Source organism: Apodemus sylvaticus, chromosome 5 (genome assembly GCF_947179515.1).
Source record: "Apodemus sylvaticus chromosome 5, mApoSyl1.1, whole genome shotgun sequence".
Taxonomy (NCBI): Eukaryota; Metazoa; Chordata; class Mammalia; order Rodentia; family Muridae; genus Apodemus; species Apodemus sylvaticus.
In genome coordinates, this window is record NC_067476.1 from 96,635,207 (window position 1) to 96,655,795 (window position 20,589).

The 20,589-nt window shown below is 38.9% G+C and overlaps 1 protein-coding gene across 3 annotated transcripts; it reads right to left on the reverse strand.

Moving 5' to 3' along the window:
* Positions 1-1,127: 1,127 nt before the first annotated feature.
* Positions 1,128-9,060, reverse strand: Znf770 (zinc finger protein 770). 3 transcript variants are annotated; one of them, XM_052183183.1, is made up of 3 exons: positions 8,951-9,060; positions 8,468-8,665; positions 1,128-5,336 (listed from the first exon to the last, which is right to left on the reverse strand). In XM_052183183.1, exon 3 carries the CDS (start codon positions 5,293-5,295, stop codon positions 3,178-3,180), a length of 2,118 nt encoding a protein of 705 aa, XP_052039143.1. In that variant the 5' UTR covers positions 5,296-5,336; positions 8,468-8,665; positions 8,951-9,060; the 3' UTR covers positions 1,128-3,177. The 3 variants fall into 3 exon arrangements, with proteins under 3 accessions (XP_052039143.1, XP_052039146.1, XP_052039144.1); XM_052183186.1 differs by lacking the exon at positions 8,951-9,060 and adding an exon at positions 8,806-8,944; XM_052183184.1 differs by lacking the exon at positions 8,468-8,665.
* Positions 9,061-20,589: the final 11,529 nt, after the last annotated feature.

Below are 20,589 nucleotides of genomic sequence, written 5' to 3' on the forward strand. Positions count from 1 at the left end.
TTTAAGCAGTGGAAGCACAGGGACTGGGAAGCCTGGGTAAATCAAAACGGCTCCCAGGGAAACTAAGCTCAACTTTGAGAACTGGAGCAGCTTGCCAGCGAGTATCCTATTTAATACCATTGCTCCACTGTTCTTTCTAGCTGTTTAGTTTCCTCTAGTGTAACACAGAATTCCATGTAGTATGGAAATTCTAAACTCCTCTAACTGACAAGAAATCACAAGATAGGGATTAACTGTTCTCTTCCTGCAGCTTCTAAAGGTAGACACGATTCAACATCATAAAACAGATCCTTTGAGTATTTCTAACAAATATTCTTGTAAGATCCCTTGACTTCAAAGCCTAAAGCCTGCTGATCCGCCCTAAAGGATTTTTCATTCTGATGAACTGTTTTACATAACACATAATAGAATCTACATTTTCCTGCATTAATTTTAGGGGCTTTTCCCCCTACAACTGTTAAGGAAATACAAAGGAATAAAGCCTGACTCAGCTGTTTCTTTGAGCTTTGAATATGTACCTAATTTAAGCTAACGCTGGGCAGACAAGACAGATGCAGAAAGAATTATGGTATTATACTGAAAAAGGCAGTTCATTAGTATAAAGTCAAAGAGAGTCATATGACAAGCAATGGAATAACATATTCTTTCAGAAGTGATAAAGAGATATCACAGATAATGGATGAGGCTGGAAAGATGGTGGAGGTGTTAGGGCCACACTACCTGAAAATCCAGCTCCAGAGGGCCTGGTGCCGCTCTGTCTTCCATGAGTACCTGTACTCACATGCACAAACCCACATACAAATATATGCATAATTAAGAAGAGATCTTTAAGTAATGAAGTGTATGTTTAGATAGGCATGTAAGCTCAGTGTAGAAAGTGTTTGGCACTGGTAATTTATTCTAATATTATGCGATTTTCCTTAAATAAAAGGTGCAAATTGTGTAACTTGAAACTTTATTTTCAAATTATTCTGCAATTTGAGACTTTCAAGGTTAACCATCATCTACTTTCCATGAACATATAACATATATATTAAAATCAGACACTACTGCAGTATGAAACGTGGAGCAGTAAACTGTCCTAACTTAGCTAATCAAAACCTGGAATCACCAAACAAAATTTCTAGTTCTCTTAAAAGATATTTATAAAGTTTATTTTTCCCAAAACAAAACAAAACAAAAAACAAAATAGTTGACTCAATAAGTACAGTTCTAGCATGCAGCAAACCATCATTTAACATAAATTCATATTTAATTTTTACTCCTACAATTCCCATATAAGCTTGCAATGGTAATAAAGGTAAGTATTTTGTTACAGGTACTTCAAATAGCACTACAATACATCTCTTGACAAAATTTTTACAATATTCCAACTTTCAATATGAAACAGCTTCAAAAGGCATGAGCCAAAAAAAAAAAAAAAAAAAAAAAGAGAAAAGTATCTTATCACTCAGGCAAAGACTCATGGTCATACAAGCACAACATTCAGAACTTTCCCTGTTTAACTGGGAAAGAAACACATCAGGCATTTCCTTTCAAATAAAATTATATAAATTACTTAGAGAAATGCCCAAATCCACAATTTCACACATTAAATAACTCTTGAACTTTTACTCTTGGAAAACATGAACTACTTATGCTTTGCTTTTACCCAACAGACACGCCCTTTAAGAGTGTGTGCAAAGCCAATTCTGTGAGCCACAACTTGTTTGTGCAGGAAAATACACACCTCAAGTCTCAAAGAAACAGAGAGAAATTATTCCTTGGAGCATGTGGCTCTCCTCTTTAGACAGGTGTCTCTACTTCAAAATAGGCACATTTATTTATCATCTGGGTATTTTACTCATACCATCACATTTTATCTCTGTAAATTATACCCAAGTTTCTTAAGGCGCACTTGGGGCGAAAGCTTTCCTCCTTCCTTCCCCTCACAAAGTACAGCTCTTATATCATGATCAGAACTTACAATCACTCCATCACCCACACTTCCAACAGAGGGTTCTCACTGTATTCAAGCTTGCTAACTACCCACCTGTTTCTTTTCACCTTAGAAATAAAAGTTAACCTTTTTATTGCTAGAAAATGTTAGTCAAGGATTTTAAGAACTGCCACAGATGTGAAGGACAATCTGTGACTAGGTCATTTCTTTCACAGATTAGGATTAAATGAAATATTTTTGTCAAGTCAGGACAATGCTGTTTAGAAACAAATGCTGCCTTGAGCTCTCTAAGCACCTTATTCTTATACAGGGACAACATTCTTACTAACTGAAGGAACAGGGTCAAAGTAATACTGTAGCATTAGTGTCTTTCAGAGTAGTGAAGTCTGAAACTACAAAGCTATTGTCATTTGACTGAATTTAGCAGAATGGATTTACTTAAAACAGTCTTTCCCCTGGCCACTGCTGTCTGCTGTCAGTCACCAATGAGCAAACAGGTACACTGCATTTAACAGTCTAGAAAGATTAAACTGCAGACATATGAAAAACTCATGGCACTTGGAAAATACCATGCAAATGTAAACATTAGTGGATGGTAATACACATGGGCACAACCCAGCTTCTTCTTACTTTTAAATACCTCAGGGAAAAGCAATAGTAATCTAGATTGGGATGGGGGAGCACTTTTTTCTAAAAAGGTAAAATTAGCAGTCTCAAAAAAAAAAAAAAAAGGAAAAAAGAAACCACTATGGAAAGTAAAATGCTATAATTTCCCCAACCCATTTCCATATCTATTATTTTATTTTTCTTTTAACTTGTAAGAAAAATGTTTTGCAATAGAATTTATGCTTCCATGTAGAAGAAAATAGGGCAGGGTGGTTTGCTGCAGCTGAATGGCAATTCTGGCCTCATTCTGGGAGGTATGCATATACATAAAGACACACAATGTCTTGCCGTGGGTAATTCAATAAATGAGGCCAAACCGAACATGACGGATTCCTAGCTTTTAACACAACCAGAGTTACGTGCTTACAACTTTAGATTGCTATTGATGGCATCATGCCATGCTACTCCTTCACAGGTCGTTCAGTTGTGTCTAAAACACTCTGATTTTATTTAACTTACTCCTTATTATGTATGACAAGCAATTGCTTATGAAGTCACCTAATGTAGGCCTTTGGCAAAAAAGTCTTAAGGGGTATTATACCAGACATCCCAAACACATTAGTGGCTTTATGTTACACAGTTGAATCCAGAACCACTTTCTCTTGGGGTCGTTCCTTAAAGTGAGTGAGCTGATGTCTCTTCCAGTGAGGTGCTTGTCTAAATGTTTTGCCACAGACTGAGCACTCAAATGGCTTCTGCCCTGCATGAATTAAATAGTGTCGTTCTAGTTTGGACGGAGATCGGAAATGTTTACAACAAACACTGCACTGGTAAAGGAGCCCATCACTTCTTTCAGGACGGCCTAAGTAAGTGTAACAATGATGGCTCTGCTCTGACTCCAGCAGGGTGTTGTCGAGGTAAGACTGCCTGCTCCTGCAGTGGGAACCAAGAAGAAAATCCTCAGATTCTGCCTTGACTTCAATTTCTGACAGCTGACTGGACTCTGAACCTTCACACCTTTGGGAACCAAGCCCCTCACACTGTTGGGAAGCATTATAGCTAATGTCATCACTTGGATGAATGAAAAGTTGGTTCACATTTCCAAAGTCCACTTGCCAAAAAGAACTATAAGGAATCTTTTCAATGTGAGTTAGTTTATGTCTTTTTAAGTGAGCTGACTGTCTGAAAGATTTTCCACAAACATTACAGCCAAAAGGTCTCTGTCCAGTATGAATTAAATAGTGCCTTTGTAGCTTAGAAATAGAAGGAAACACTTTGTCACATTTATCACAGGGACACATCTTATGTCCAGTATGTATATTTTCACTTGACTCTGAAAAATCACACGGAAGCATGTCACAGTTATTAAAGTATTCCTCACCTGATGAACCATAGATTGACAAGTCTTTATTATTGACGGAACCATCCATAGTTAATATGCTTCCTGTTGTAAGGATGCCTTGCAAATTCTTACCCATATTTTGGCTCTGGAATTGCTTTTGCCAAGAAAATGGCAAAGTCAATATTTTCTTCTTCTTTTTGCTAACTGTCTTGTATGACCCATGTCTGCTAAGAGAACCCACAAATGTTCTCTGAGTTTGTTCTACGTTCGGCTTACCAGAAGTATGTTCACAGTTTTTCAAGTAGTTGCTTTTAAATGTTCTTTTCTCTGATTGAAGGTTATCTGATTTTTTACCTCCAGCACGTTTAAGTTTAGCCAAGAGCTTTTTAACAATGGTCTTATAGTTACAGCTTCTTTTGAGTCGGCTTGGAACTCTGCCACCTCTGGCAGGAAGACACTTGTGTCCATTGAGAATCTGCTCTGACTCAAAACATTCTTCACACTCTGGACACTGAAAAGGGACAATATAAATTGAGTGGACATCAAGAGGATTATTCTCCTCAGATTCACCCATATTACCATTTTCAAAAGCATCCTGCTTTGCATTTAATTTATTAGGTAGGGGACATGATTCAGGACTTTTTACTTTTAAAGGAAGATTCTGAAAAGTCTTATTCCTAGTGTGGATTTGTTTATGCTTCAGAAGTTTGCTTTGAATCTTAAATCCTTTTTGACAAAAACAACATTGAAAAGGTCTTTCTTCTGAATGTGTGAGTTGGTGGATTTTTAAGTGGGTTGACTGTCGGAAAGATTTACTGCACAGGACACATTTAAAAGGCCTCTGCCCAGTGTGAATAAGTGAATGCCTATCAAGTTTGGATTGTGACGGAAACATTTTGCCACAGATCGTACACGCATGAATATTCTTTCTTCTCTTCGTGGTGCTGTACGTGGGATCAGACTTAGAGCATGGATGTAGTGCCCGCCTCTCGTCTGCAGTGAAAGTATTATACACTCCATACCCAGGCTTCTCTTGCTTGGTCTCAAGCAGTCTTCTGACTTTAACATCATTATGGTAGGATTCACTGTGAAGCTGTTGATGCTTCACAAATGTCTTCAGATTTTTAAAGTGGCGCTGGCAAATATTACAACTAAACGGCAGATTGTGAGTTAACTGGTGCCTTTCCAGGTGAACGAGCTGTCTGAAGTTTTTATGACACACATCACATTCAAATGGCTTTTGACCGGTATGAATGAGATAATGTCTAGCTAATTTTGATGGTGTTTCAAAGTGTTTGAGGCAGATATTGCAAATATATGGCCTGTTCCTAGGTAGTTTGTTGGCTACACATTGCTGAATCTTCAGCATTTTAAAGTTGTTTTCAGCCATCATATTCTTCAGTGGCATATTCTGATGAGTTCCATGGCATTCTTAAATTCCACAGATTTCTAAAAATTAAACAAACAAAAACAACAACAAAGTATTAATTTTAAGATTTGTATAAAAGCAAGTAATTTAGTTGTCCTTAAGCTAAAGATTAAAAGTAGGAGAGAATTTGTATTTTTTTGTGTGTTTTCAAGTACTTTAACAACCATCTTAGATGAATTCTAATTTTAGACAGATTAAGTCTTGAAAATATCTAAAATTCTACATGCTTTTAAACTACTTTTTTACTTGATAAGCTATACTTAAAAATGACCAAACTTTACTTTTTAACATTAAATAACCCTTTTAGTTTCAACTTTCTTCATTATTAGATATGTCAATAAGTTGCTCTGTCATTTAAAAAAACCCTGTTACTGTGGTGCACCTCTATAAAGTTACCTATCATATGTCAGACACAGGGAAGACCATGAGGTTGAGGTCGATATGGGTTATTCAGCAATTTCAGGCCAGGCTCAGCTAGTGAGACTCTGCCCTAATAACAAATAAATACTTGTAAATTGATTAATAATAAAAGGTAAAAATATAAAATACTAAGAACAAAACATTATCATTGAATTACAGCAATACTGCAGACGTGCTCTGAGAATAAAACGTTTCATTTAATTATATTTAGGTGGTTGACACAACATTAAAACTATTCTCAGTGGGCTTACTGGCACATGCCTTTGATCTCAGCACTTGCCAGACAGAGGCAAGTGGATCTCTGTGAGTTCAAGGCCACCCTGGTTTACATAGTGAGTTCCATAGCCAGAGCTATAAAATGAGATCCTGTCTCCAAAAAACAAAGTGCTCTCCTTCTCTCTCCTCAAATATCTAAGATCAATAAGGAGAATATTCCCAGGAGAGCTGAGTTTTAATCCTAGATTTTTTTAGTATATAGTTTCTGTGTCAGGAAAAGGGAACTTGAGATTTTTTAAACTGGGAGTAATGCTGTGCGAGTCAATGACAGTAATGTATGTGCAAGCGCCAGAAAACTCTGAAGCCACACAGAAACATGAGAAGCCATTGAGACCAACATTAACCAAATCTTATGTTGTGACTCTTATCTCTGTAATAACATTTTAGGTTTCTTAGATAGACACACAAAATTAGTTCTTTACTTCTGCTTTGTTGAAGACTTCCTGAGAAAAGTAAGTATAAAAGAAGGAGGCTGACAAATTGTATATTCATATATGTATTTATGAATAAAGAACAGAATGTTGAATGTGGTTCCTTGGTCAGGCAATGTTCAAAATAGGTCATTCTGTTCTAACATGTACTCATAACACATATCTTTGAGACAAACTAAAACTTAACAAACATTTAACGATTCTCATGTATCATCATCCAGAAAAGACAAGTTTCTTCTCCATTACTATTCTATTAGCCTTAAACAAGCCAACAATTAAAATAAAAACTAAACTAACTGAAGGTATGCCAGTTCTTTCATTCTAGTATATAAAATGTAGAACTATACAAGAAACGTAGAATTCCTTTGTCTACCAACTTGGCAAACAGTCAACCTATACAGTGCTTATTATCTCTCCTAGGAGACACTTTAAACACAAAACCAAATACACTCATTGTGCAATCTGAATAAGAAACAAATTTGTGAGACTATTTTGTACTAGTTGCTTTTAACAGTGTTTTCTGACTCATTATTAACTGTAAAGTCAACTCAATGGATCACAGTCAGTCCAATTTGTTTAATAGATAATAAAGTACCAGAATATATACCATGTAGTAAGGGACCACAGGTAAGAGTTCTAAGGAAATCAAAAGAACCTTCCCGTAGGTTCTATTATTTCAAAATATGCATGCAAAATTATCTTATTAGTAGTCAAATGAAAATTTTCATTTAAATAATGAAATAAAGCACTCTACTAATTTATAAAATACATCATATAACCAGCAACAAACACCTGTTGGGGTTATGGGTATTTCTATTTCACTCAGCTTTGAAAATACAAAACAACAAAAACAAGTAACAAAAACCTAAAAAATGAACAACTTGCAAACTTGTTGGCAAAGAGTTAAGAAGTACAGGGATTAAAATTATCATAAACCCAGCAAACTGCAAAGAATGCAGAAAGGTATTTAATTCCTGTCAGGCAGTTCATTGAATTCCTGCTCAGCAACAAATGTCAAGATGGTCATTCAGGACAATGAGCCGAGCTTAAATAATCAAACATTCATTCACCTGCTGCAACAGTATTCTCTTAAACAGAAAGACAGCAAGTGAGTGCTAAATGGATATAGTGTACAAGAGGAACGCTTCTCACCAACAGCTTCTGACACCCATGGGCTAATGTGCCAGGGGAGGGCTGGCGAAGGGCTAAAGGGAGAAGTAAACTGTACTGCACCGATTCTGTACTAAGTATGGAATGGGAAGGCAGCTTCTCCCCAGGAAGCTGGTGGGCAAAACCTTGTAATTGCCTAAAGTCAAACTATAGGGTTTGGGTGTGGAGCAGGAACTTCTCCATTTTTTTTTTTTTTTTTTTTTGTATATACTTCTCCTTTCACTCACTGTTTCTACAGAATACCACCCTCCCAAAAACAAAAAGTCTTGCACTAAGCACTAAAACGACACAAGGCAACTAACTATATGATGATAAATTAACAGCCACTGGCTACCTGTATAGCTCCTGTACCCAAAAGGGTCTGTGGTGAAGTAGTGAAGTACTATCACTAGTATTAAGACTGGATATGCCTGTCACTTGCTTTGGGAAAACACTTACTGTGAACCCTACCTTGTCAGGATCATTTGTGGCAAGTGGTGATCTCACTTCCTATTTATAAGTAAAAGGTCAGGGATTTCCACACTCCAAGCGCAATCCCCCTGAGTACTTAAGAGGTTTGACTCCCATGTCAAATGATTTTCTTTTCTGTCCATTGAATTTTTAAACTTGAAGAAAAATACACACAAGCTAATTTTCACATTAAAGTGAAACATTAAAAACCAAAGGATGTGCCTCAGTGACTCTATCCAGACATTATCATGACAGGAGCTCACACAACATTAACCCAAGTAACTATAAAAACTGACATCGATAACAACCCAATGTTATTTCAAGGTTGAAAGTGGCATTGTTTTTGCAAATACCTCTAAAAAAAAAATCACAAAATACAAAATAAATTACAAGAAACAAAACACCTGAGAGAAACGCAGAGTTCAGTCTATGGTGACATTTACAACAGTCTTCGCCTCTTTTTATTTTTCTCTGTCCATGGCCCACTCTCTTGGTCTTGATCACCTTTTCCTAAATGGGAACTATGTGTTCAGCCTCATCTCGTGTACAAGTAAGGAGTACGCAGGGGTCGAGCCGAGTTCAGGGACTGTAATATCCCATGCCTAAAAAAGAAGGGCAAGGGTGAAAGCTCCACCGACTGCAGTCAGAAGATGGGGTGCAGAGGAAGAGCTGAATGGAAGGTGGAAAATAAGTGATACGACCCCAGGAAATCGGGCGCGGGGCTCAGCTCTTTTGAGTTTACCGCTCTGACGAAGCACATGCAAGGAGCTGAGGTCGTGGCACCCTGTTCGGATCCCCAGGAACCTCGGCGGGCCTCGGGCAGGCCTGACTCTCCCCGAGATTCGTTCCGCCTCGTACCGCAGGCTTCTGGGGTCCTCCACACTCACCCGGAGCTGGCAAGGGGCGGGCAGGGACGCATCTCAGAGCCACCGTTTCGCCGAGACAGGTGGCAAGCGCACGTCCGCAGGGTCGGCGCGGCGACTGGCTGAGTGCGCAGGCGCGGAGTTCCGGCGCGCTCTGAATGCGGTCCGGGCGGAAACAGGCTCTCACAATCTTTGGCCCGGGCCTCGTTTCTTATCCACATGGTTCCTGGGTCCTGGTCCGTCAGGTATGCTCTAAGTCCCTAGTAGGCATAAAGGGGAAACAGGTCTCATCTCTTCAAGGTGATGGTGACCAGGTTGCAAGTACAGGATATCTTACAACTAAGATTTCTTTCAAATTTTATGTGTCTAAGTACTCATCAGCTCTATCAGTCTCCCAGCCCTTAGCCCAAGTAACACAAGACCAAAGGAGACAATAGATTTCTTCTTCATCCTAACAATAGGCTACCTCAGCTCTCTTATGGGGACAAGCATAATATGATCCTCCCCAGTTTTTCCTCCTCAATGTTTTTAGGTTGGCACTGTTGAAGAATGGCCCTGGTTCTTCTTTCCAGCCCCATTTGCCCACAAATAAAACTCAGACTCAAAATATATTTACAAACACCTTGACCATATAGCTAGGCTCTTCCTGGGCTAGAATATACCATTTATTTTAGCCTATATATTGGCATATGGCTGTTACCTGTGCTCAGGTACCATGTGTCTGGCTTGTCACTTCATTCCAGTGAATCTGCCAGCCTCTCTCTCCCAGAATTCTTTCTTCTCCTGTGTCCCACATTCTATTTCCTGCCTAAGCCATATGCCATAGGCTTTTAATTGACAGGTGGTACACCCATGTAATATACAAGATGTTCTCTCTACAGACACCCAGTAGTGGGTCTAGACCCTAGCATTAAGGGCTTGGCCATAAATGGCAGATGCCTGTTTTATACCGGGAGACTCATGCTAAGAGCGCTGATTGCACTCAGCAATAATTTTGCCTGGTTTAGTGTCTGAATGTCTCCATAGTTGTATCCTTGGCCTATAGTTTCCGGGTTTCATAGGCCCTATGTTTTGACATAGCATCAGATTGAACAAACGAGAAAAGAGGATCAAGGGGAGTCGTCGGCAATTAGATTTATCTTTAGTGGGTCCTCTGGGTGTGGCCTGATGATTCATCAATGGTCTGGGTCCTGGTGTTTTGGGGGAGTGAGCTTCAAGTGGGAGTGGTGGATCCAAGTTCGGAGCCCACCAGCCTGTGCAGCTGTGGGTATGGTCAGGATCATGATTTAAGGTCCTTTCCAGTGAGGGGTTAAAGATTTCTTCTGATGTCTCTTGATAGTACCAGGCCACCAGGTTGGAATCGATGGGGTTGACCGGTGGCAGTTTCTGCAAATGTCAAACATAGGTGTGGAGACCAATCTGGACTTTCTGGAGTGCCTCGACTGACTTACAAATAACATGACTCGAGATATCTGCTAGTGGGTCTGCTCTAGAATTTAGGAGGATTGGAGAAGCTCTTTCAAACATCTCAACAACAGTCACTCCCTTTAAGTAGGGGGTGTTCCTGACTTGTGGGAGGGTGAAGGGGAGGAAGGACACCCAGGCATCTCCAGTTTCTAAGGGTAATTTGGTTAGGGTTTTCTTTAAGGTCTGATTCGTTCTTTCTACCTGTCCTAAACTCTGGGGATTGTATGCACAATTTGTCAGTAGCTGCTTGAGTTTCTCCCTTGATTTCCTGGAAATTAAACTTTAATTTCCCTTCCCCTTTAAGTTGCTTTTCATCAAGATGTTTGTCACAACACAAATGAAACTAGGACAGGAAGGACTCGATGTCTTAATAGGTGGCCATACTAAGAAGTTATTTAATTTTTTTTTTTTAGTAAAACCTAATTGAAATAAGAGTAATCTAGGACAAATGGAGGTAGTGCCGTAATAGAACAGACTAAAAACATTGTTCATAGGCAAATAGGTAGAGAATACACCAAGCATAGAAGACAGTATGAGAAGTAGTGTCAAATGGGAAACTGAGTGGATTAGAACTTGTCGAGTATGAGGGATAGGAAGAAGAGACTAGTAAGGGAGTAGCCCATTCAGCTGTAATTTAAAAAATATTGCTTTACAGTTGCAAAACTCCTCTGCAACCACAGGGCAACCTAGGTGTTGACGGGGGACACCAGACTTGGTGGTTCAGTGGGCAGGCACGAATGCTGCTGCTTTCATACACCAGAGCCAACGGAACCTAGGGAGGGCTATGCTCAGAGGTCGGGGAAATGGAGATGATGTTGGCCCTGGGAACAGGATGCATGACCCACTACACTGCTATCTAGAAGGTCTGCCTGAGATGGTTTGGAGAAAGTGGAAAAGTGGAAGGAAAATATTTCTTGTTAGGTTGTTTTATAAAAAAAATTTGAAAACTCTTCTATACTAATAATTTTGTTTGTCATTGAAAAAATTCCAAATACAGTATTAGAAGCTCGAGTTTTAATGCTTGTTGAAGTACCAGGTTTTAGGGAAGTCAACTCTTTTTTCACTTTGTTTCTTCCATTTTTTTCCTCTTTCCTGTGGATCAACCAACAAAACTCTCTCCTTGCCTCTTTCATGTACATAACTTGCTAAAATGTATATTCCTCAAATAGAAGTTTCTATTCTTAGGTGATTATCAAAGAAAATTTCCAACAAGCACAGCTCCCTTTTAAAGAGGGATTTTGTGAATAAAAGCTCTCCTCTCGATTATATACTTCCTTAGGAAAAATTGCAAACTCTTATAAATTTTGTCATATAATTTTGGAGGACCTTTTGGGGTTGGGGATGAAATGAAGAATGAGGGAGGAGAGAGGAAAGTTAGTTAAAATCAGAAAACACGGAAGAGTAGCGTGTGATTTACCTAGGACCATTGGACCACTTTTAACCCACAGCTACTGCAGTCTTCTATATCTCTAAAGCTCCATTCTTGATAACATCTTTGGATTTCAGGGTCTAGATAAGTAATTTCGTCATTCCATCCAACCCACTCAGCATTTCTGTGTTGATTCACATTCAGTAGCGCTAAGGATCCAGAGTTACACAGAAAGAAGGCACATTTAGTAATTTGAGCTTTCTTTTGTGTATCTGCATCTATGTGTGCATGCTTATGTGTGGGGGCATGTGTGTGCAGGGGTGCATACGACCGTCTGACATCGTACTGCTCTCCACCTTATATATTGAAGTTGGATCTCTTGTTAAACCCAGAGCTCACTGTTTCTGCTGGGCCAGGTAGACATCTTGCTCTTGGGAACCCTTATGTCTGCCCCTGCTCCAGTTATTTCCTCTCTTAGTCTCCATGTCCTGAGATTATCACATACTGCTTTTATTATTTTTTTTTATTTTTTATTTTTTTATTAGCTACTTCTTTTTTAAATATTTTTATTTTCTATATTCTTTGTTTACATTCCAAATGATTTCCCCTTTCCCGGATCCCCTCTCCCCATATGTCCCATAAACCTTCTTCTCTCCATCCCTTCTCCAATCACCTCCCTCCTTTTTCTCTGTCCTTATATTCCCTTCCCATGCTAGATCCATCCTTTCCAGGATCAGGACACTCTCCATACTTCTTCATGGGAGTCATTTGTTATGCAATTTGTGCCTTGGGTATTCAGGGCTTCAGGGCTAATTAATATCCACTTATCAGAGATTGCATTCCATGTGTATTCTTTTGTGACTGGGTTACCTCACTTAGGATGATATTTTCCAGATCAAACCATTTGCCTAAAAATTTTGTGAATGCATTGTTTCTAATTGCTGAGTAGTATTGCATTGTGTAAATATACCACATTTTCTGTATCCATTACTCCTTTGAGGGGCACCTGAAGAAATTCAGATGGCCGAGAGGCACCTTAAGAAGTGCTCAACATCATTAGTCATTAGGGAAATGCAGATCAAAACAACCCTGAGATTTCACCTTACACCAGTCAGAATGGCTAAGGTCAAAAACTCAGGAGACAGCAGGTGTTGGTGAGGATGCGGAGAAAGAGGAACACTCCTCCACTGCTGGTGGGGCTGTAAGATGGTACAACCACTGTGGAAATCAGTCTGGAGGTTCCTCAGAAAACTGGACATGAGACTTCCAGAGGACCCTGCTATACCTCTCCTGGGCATATATCCAAAGGATTCCCCGGCATGCAATAAAGACACATGCTCCATTATGTTCATAGCAGCCTTATTTATAATAGCCAGAAGCTGGAAAGAACACATACTGCTTTATATGTGGGTCCTTGGCATCTAAATTCTGATTAGTATTTACATTGTGTAGGCAGCTCTATTTATCTATTTATCTATTTATAACCCTGAACTGTAGGGTTTTGGCTATACTTATTAAGCTTTTGATCAGGATTAATGTCTAAACTCTCATTGAATGGATCTCTGAGAATTACAAGTTCAAAGTACCGGGCTACCAAAAAGGGAAGGAGGAACTCTGGTGCTTGTTGAACTTTTGTTCAGGAACCCGGAGAGTTTATCACTACGAGTCTCCTATTTCTGGATCTTCATTTCTGAGTGATGGGAAGCAATTTTTTCTAACAGATATAATGTACCAAAAAATTGTCTCTGTAAGAATCAGAACAGATGTGGACATTTCTCCTCAGACCCTAGCTGTTGGTGTTCCTTTCTGCACTCAGCCCACTAGTTACCTAGCAACAGTCAGGGAGACCTGGCTTGCTAGAAAAAGGACTGTTTGGTCTTTCCGACTCTCTCTCTCTCTGATTCTCTGAAGCTTTTCTCTCTCCGACCCCCTCCCCATCTCTCTCCACTGTTCCTGGTCGGCCTCTTCTCGTCTCTTCCCTCTCTCTGTCCCCTCTCTTTCTCTGCCTCTACTCCCTGCTCACCTCCCCTTCCCATGCCCCCAAATAAACTAGATTCTGTACTTTATTTATTTGCCTTATACCTCAGGGGAAGGGATGCCTCAGCAAGGGCCCGCTGCAGCACCCCTTCCCACTGCACCACACTCCGCTCTATAAAACATATCTTTGACTTTATAAAACACATCATTTGATTCAGTGCATCGGAAGGGAAGTTGAGAAGAGAGTAGAGGTAGAGAAAAAGAAGAGAGGGAGGGAGGGAGAGAGGGAGAAACATGTGGAGAGAGGAGGGAGGGAATGAAGGAGGGAGAAGGGGGGTCAGAGAGAGAAAGGAGTCCAAGAGTAAGAGAGTAAGAGAGGCCAAAGGTCCCTTTTATATCAAGCCAGGCCTACTTGGCTGTTGTGGGGAACATAGAAGAAATGCTAACACTAGCAACTAGTGGAGTTTTTGGATTTGCTATTTATTAACTTGTTGTTTTTCAATTAACACATAAAATTGTACATATTTATGAGGTACCCTCTGTTGTTCCATTGTTAAATGCCCAAATCAAGGTTATCATGCTAGTCGCCTCAAACAGTTGCCCTTTTTTGTTTGAAGACAACATTCAAAATCTTTCCAGTTGTTTTGAACTATATAGTCCATTATGGAAAGACATTGACTGTAACTTAATTTCTCCTACCTAGCTCTGAGTTAGTGCTCATTGACCAAACAGTTCCTTAACCGTCTATACCTCTTACATGTCTGAGCTGCTGATAGCCAGCATGGAATGCTTAACTTATATGAGACCAACTTTTAAAGCCCCTCCTATGAGTGAGATCATGCAGTTATCATCATTGTTCTGCCCCTTTCACTAAATATGTACCCCCACGATCCCACTATACTATTGCACATTTTCACACCATATAACTTCACCAGCTGATGGATATTTTTGGTTCTATTTGGTTGTATTTTTCAAGCTAATGGAAATATTGATTTTCAACCCTGTAGTTCTTTCAGACAGGAACAATTATGGGTGAGAGTTTTGACTGTGGGATGGCAACCCTCTCCCTCATTTGATGCCCTGTCTTCCTGCTGGAGGTGGGCTCTGTAAGTTCTCTTTCCCTACTGTCGGGCACTTCATCTAAGGTCCCTCCCTTTGAGTCCTGAGAGTCTCTCACCTCCCAGGTCTCTGGTGCCCCCAACTTCCTACCTCTCACAGTGGCCTGTTTCCATTCTTTGTGCTGGCCCTCAGGGTATCAGTGCATTTCCCTCACCCAACACCATGTCAGGTTCCTTTCTCTCCCCAACCCCGCACCCTCCACTTTCCCTCCCAGATCCCTCCCTCCCCACTTGTGATTGCTTTCTTCTCCGGAGTGTGTCATTTTTACTTGGGCCCTTCAGCTTGTTGATTTTTTTTTTTTGAGTTCTGTGGACTGTATCTTGGGTATTTTTTTTTCTTGGTTTGGCTAATATCCACTTATTGGTAGGTACATACTGTGCTTATCTTTTTAGGTCAGAGTTACCTCACTCAGGATGATATTTTCTAGTTCCATCCATTTGCCTGCAAAACTCAGCATGTCCTCATTCTAAATAGCTGAGTAGTATTCCATTGTGTAAATGAACCACACTTTCTGTATCCATTCTTCTGTTGTAGGACGTCTGGGTTGTTTTTAGCTTCTGACTATCACAAATAAAACTGCTATGAACGTAGTGGAACACGTGCCCCTGCGGCATGGTGGGGCATTTTTTGGGTATTTCCCAATAGTGGTATTGCTGGGTCTTCAGGTAGATCTATTTCCAATTTTCTGAGGAATTTCCAGACTGATTTCCAGAGTGGTTGTACCAGTTTGCAATCCCACCAGCAATGGAGGAGTGTTCCTCTTTCTTCATATCCTCACCAACATGTGATGTCACCTGAGGTTTTGATCTTAGTTATTCTGATTGGTATAAGGTGGAATCTCATGGTCGTTTTGATTTGCATTTATTTGATCACTAAGGACTTTGAACATTTCTTTAGGTGCTTTTCAGCCATTGAGATTCCTCTGTTGTGAATTTTTGGTTTAGTTCTATACCCCATTTTTGATTGGGTTGTTTGGTTTTTGGGTGATTAATTTCTTGAGTTCTTTATATATTTTGGATATTAGCCTTCTATTGGATGTGGGGTTAGTGAAGATTTTTTTCCCCAATCTGTAGGTTGTCGATTTGTCTTATTCCCTATGTCCTGTGCCTTACAGAAACTCTCCAGTTTCATGAGGTCCCATTTATCAATTCTTGATCTTAGAGTCTGAGCCATTGGAGTTCTCTTCAGGAAATTTCCCCCTGTGCCAATGAGTTCAAGGCTCTTTCCCACTTTCTCTTCTATTAGATTCAGTGTTTCTGGTTTTATGTTGAGGTCCTTGATCCACTTGGACTTGAGCTTTGTGCAAGGTGACAAATATGGGTCTATTTTCATTTTTCTACATACAGACAGTCAGTTAGACCAGCACCATTTATTGAAGATGCTTTCTTTTTTCCAATGCATATTTTTGGCATCTTTGTCAAAGATCAAGTGTCCTTACGTGTGTGGTTTTATTTCTGGGTCTTCAATTCTATTCCATTGATTAATGTGTCTGTCTCTGTACCAATAACATCCAGTTTTTATCACCATTGCTCTGTAGTAAAGCTTGAGGTCAGGGATGGTGATTCCCCCTGTAGTTCTTTTATTGTTAAGAATTGTTTTGGCTATTCTGGTTTTTTTGCCTTTCCAGATGAATTTGAGAATTACTCTTTCTATGATTTTGAAGGATTGTGTTGGGCTTTTGATGGGGATTGCACTGAATCTGTAGATTGACTTTGGTAGGATAGCCATTGTTACTATGTTAACCCTGTGGATCCACGAGCATGGGAGAACTCTCCATTTTCTGAGATCTTCTCCAATTTCTTTCTTGAGAGACTTGAAATTATTGTCATACATGTCTTTCACTTGTTTGGTTAGCGTTACCCCAAGATATTTTATAAATTCATATAAGGACAACATTTAATTGGAGCTGACTTACAAGTTGGGAGGTTCAGTCCAGTATCCTCAAAGCAGGAGCATGCTACTAGAAGACTGGCTCACACATAGTTAGGAAGAGGGTCTACCTCCACGGTTTCATGTTCTTTATCATAAATTTCTAAGCTTTTATTAAATACTTTCTACATCTGTTATGATAAGCACACACTTAAAACTTCATTTTGTTGATATTTTATATTACATCTTTTTATTTGCACAACCAACCATCCTTAGGTCCTACTTATCATGGTAAGTATTTTTGTTGATGTGCTTTTGAATTCCTTTGCTAGTATATTTTGAAGATTTTTTTGACATCCATCAAGAATGGTTATCCAATAGGTTGCTGTGTGTGTGTGTATATATCAGTTTTTTTTTGGCATGAGTATCACTATAATTGTAGCTATGCAAACTGAGTTTGAAAAAATTCTTTACTCTTAAAATTTTGGAATAATTAGATCATTTCTGTTAGCTTTTCTTTAAAGATTTGGATTCAGCAGTAAACCTACTTATTATTGATAGGTTCTTTTATGAGTTATTTTAATAAATTCTGTACACTGGAAATTATTGTTGTCTATATTCCAACTGTTACCTCTCTAATTTTAGGTGGAATGTAGAAATTTTCCTTTATTATCTAAAAATGTCTATATATTATCCCTTATGGCATGTAGAGTCACTGATGGTTCTAATAGATCCAAGATCAGAGTCTAATCAGGAAGGAATATTCCTGCACTTAGAAAAACAGGCCTTAAATAATCTAGTAATGAGTAGGATTGTTCAAGTCATAATCCTAGGCTGGGTTCATAGTAATTCTTAAATGGAATGTTGTGTCCTTGAAAGAACAAGCAAGAAAAAAAAAAAAAAAACCAAACCCCACCATTATTAGTTAGGGTTTCATTGCTGTGAAAAGACACTCTGATCAAAGTAACTTTTATAAAGGGTGGCATTTAATTGGGGCTGTCTTACAATTTCAGAGGTTCAGTCCATTATTATCATGGCAGGAAGCATGGCATCATCCAGGCAGACGTGGTGCTGGAGAAGGAGATGAGAGTTTTGCATCTTGATCTTACTACCAGAAGATTCTTAAAGGCAGCCAGAAGGGTCTCCTTTGGGTGGAGCTTGAGACTAGGACTTCAAAGCCCACCGGAACAGTGACACTCTTCCTCCAACAAGGCCATAACTATTCCAACAAGGACACACTTTCTAATAGTGTTACTTCCAATGGGTCAAGCATATTCAAACCACTACATTAAACACCCCCCCCCCAAACCAACCAACCAACCAACCAACCAACCAACCAACCAACCAACCAACTAACCAACCAACCAAAAAATGAAATGAATGTGTAGAGATAGTCATCTGAACACAAAGAAAGGGAAGGAAATTTTGCTGCCACCCAAACCAATGTTCCTAGGCTACTACAAGCTGAAGAGGAAAGGAAGAAGTCATGGGGCCTATCAAATCACATCCTTTATGTTACCGTGTGTATTAGTTACTTTTTGGTTGCTGTGATACTACAAGTACCACAAATGAGGCAACTTAGAGAAGGAGATTTATTTGGGCTTATGGTTCCAAAGGGAAAAGAGTCTACCACGGTGGGTCATCATGGAGCAGGCAGGCATGGTAGCAAGGCAGCTAGCTGAGATTCCAAATTCTCAAACCAGCATGAAACCTAAAGAACCAAAAGTAAGGTGAAACAAATCTATCCACCCCCACCTTCATGATACACTTTTTCCAGTAAGACCATACTTCCTAAACCTCCTCAAACAGTGTCACCAGTTAGGGACCAAGTGTTCAAATATATGCAGCTATGGGGGACATTTCTCATTTAAATTACTACACCTTGTAATAGCAGAACAGAACTCTAATGAAAACCCAAATACATTTTTATTATCTTGACAGAGCCCTAGGCTCTTGCTCCAGATGTACTTTGTTACTCAATTTATACAATTGTATAAAGTCAGAATTCAATTCATATATATATAAAATACAAATATATGTTTATATGTTAATATTTTACTTAAATCTTTATAAATGAAATATATCTATTTAAATTGATGTATAAAATTTATGATTTTTATATATTTGTCATATATTTACATAAGGAATTAATGAAGAAGCCTCAAGATATGTTACTGGCTGAAACCAAGGCAGCAGTTGTGGTCTAGGCCCCACTTCTATAGCTCTAGGTTTGCCAGATAAGCTCCATATTCAGTTCCAAGATTCCCCATCCTCTCAAAACAGCATCACCAACTGGGCATTAAGTGTTAGAACCCATGAGACTAGGAGGTCCAGTCCAGATTCAAACCATAACAATTGGCTGCCAAAAGAAGTGATATATGTGATTTCCTGGGCACAGCTTTTAATGGAGGAGAAACAAGATTACTCCTCTCTTTCTTTATCCAGTTTCCTAGATACTGTACAAATTGAACAAAATCCCAGGAGCATTCAGGAAAGGACCCTAGTCACTTATAATTCAGAAACAAGCCAGTTCTATGCTCTCCTCATCTAGGCTTTTATAAGACAGGTAAATACTATCATAGTTAAGCTACTACTACTTTGGGTTTTCATCACACAGATAAAGTTAGTCATAGGTAATATATCTCACAACTAACACCTTTTCTAAAGATAGCAAGATAAATATATTTGCTATAAGCAAGGATCTAATTGGCACAATTGTTATTCATGGTTTGCACAATTTAGCTTTTACACAACAATAAAAAATCCCCACCTATTCAAGCCAAAGTTTTATGTTTTTAAACTTCTGAAAGAGTTATAGGTCATTTATGAGTATTTATTATTAAAATCACTGTACTTTCTTTAGGAAGTAAGAACTGATCCACATTTTCCTCACAGCAGCTCACATTTCATAAGCCTTTCTTTAAAATTAACTTTATCATTAAGCCACATAAAAATTTTAAACCACAAAATACAAGCTGTCTTCTAAGAGACGAAAAATGTGAGTTTAATATAATGTATAATATATAAATGTCAGATAGGTGGCCAAAATCTGTTTAGTGTTGGTGAAAACAGCCCCAACTTCCAGATTGCAAGCTGCTCTGGTTTCTATCTTACCACACATCCTATGTCTCTAGCCAGATGTTGTCCAACTGTAGGGCAGGAATTTCTGCCTCTGTTTCAGAGTGTGAGTCACTAAGATATGAAGAAACAATATGAAATGTATAACTAGTGAAAATAAAACTAAACTAAGCCATGTTTTCAATTTATTTAACATTTTGTACCTTCCTTTGATATGTATGGGGAAGTTGTCTCTGTGTTTGAAAATCTTGTGTTTTCAATACCATAAATTTCATTATCCATTCTGAAGTTATGATTAATATTTTTAAAAAGTGAAAGCTACTGGAATAGATCAGGAAATATCCATGTACCTTATACAAGGCAAGGGTGAACTTTCTTTTTAAAGTTCATGTTTTATTAATGTAGTTGGAGTGAGGAGTTGACAAAAAAACCAAAAAAATTTAGAAGGACTGGAGAGATGGCCTAGCATTCACAAGGTGGCTCACAACCTTCCATAATCTCCACTTCCATGGATCCAATGCTCATTTCTGGCCTAAGCAGGCACTGCATGCATGTGCCATACATGCAAAACACAAACATCTCTCTCTCTCTCTCTCTCTCTGAAATATTTAGTAACCCATGTTTTCTGGGAACAGCATGGTATACCTGTGGAGAATTCCTGTGCTCAAACTCCTTTTTTAAAAAAAGTATTTATATATTTTTCAATTAACTTGCAAACTAGTAGATTTCCATGATGTTTCTGCATGTATCCTTAGGCTGGGATAATTAACCCCTAACTTTCTCT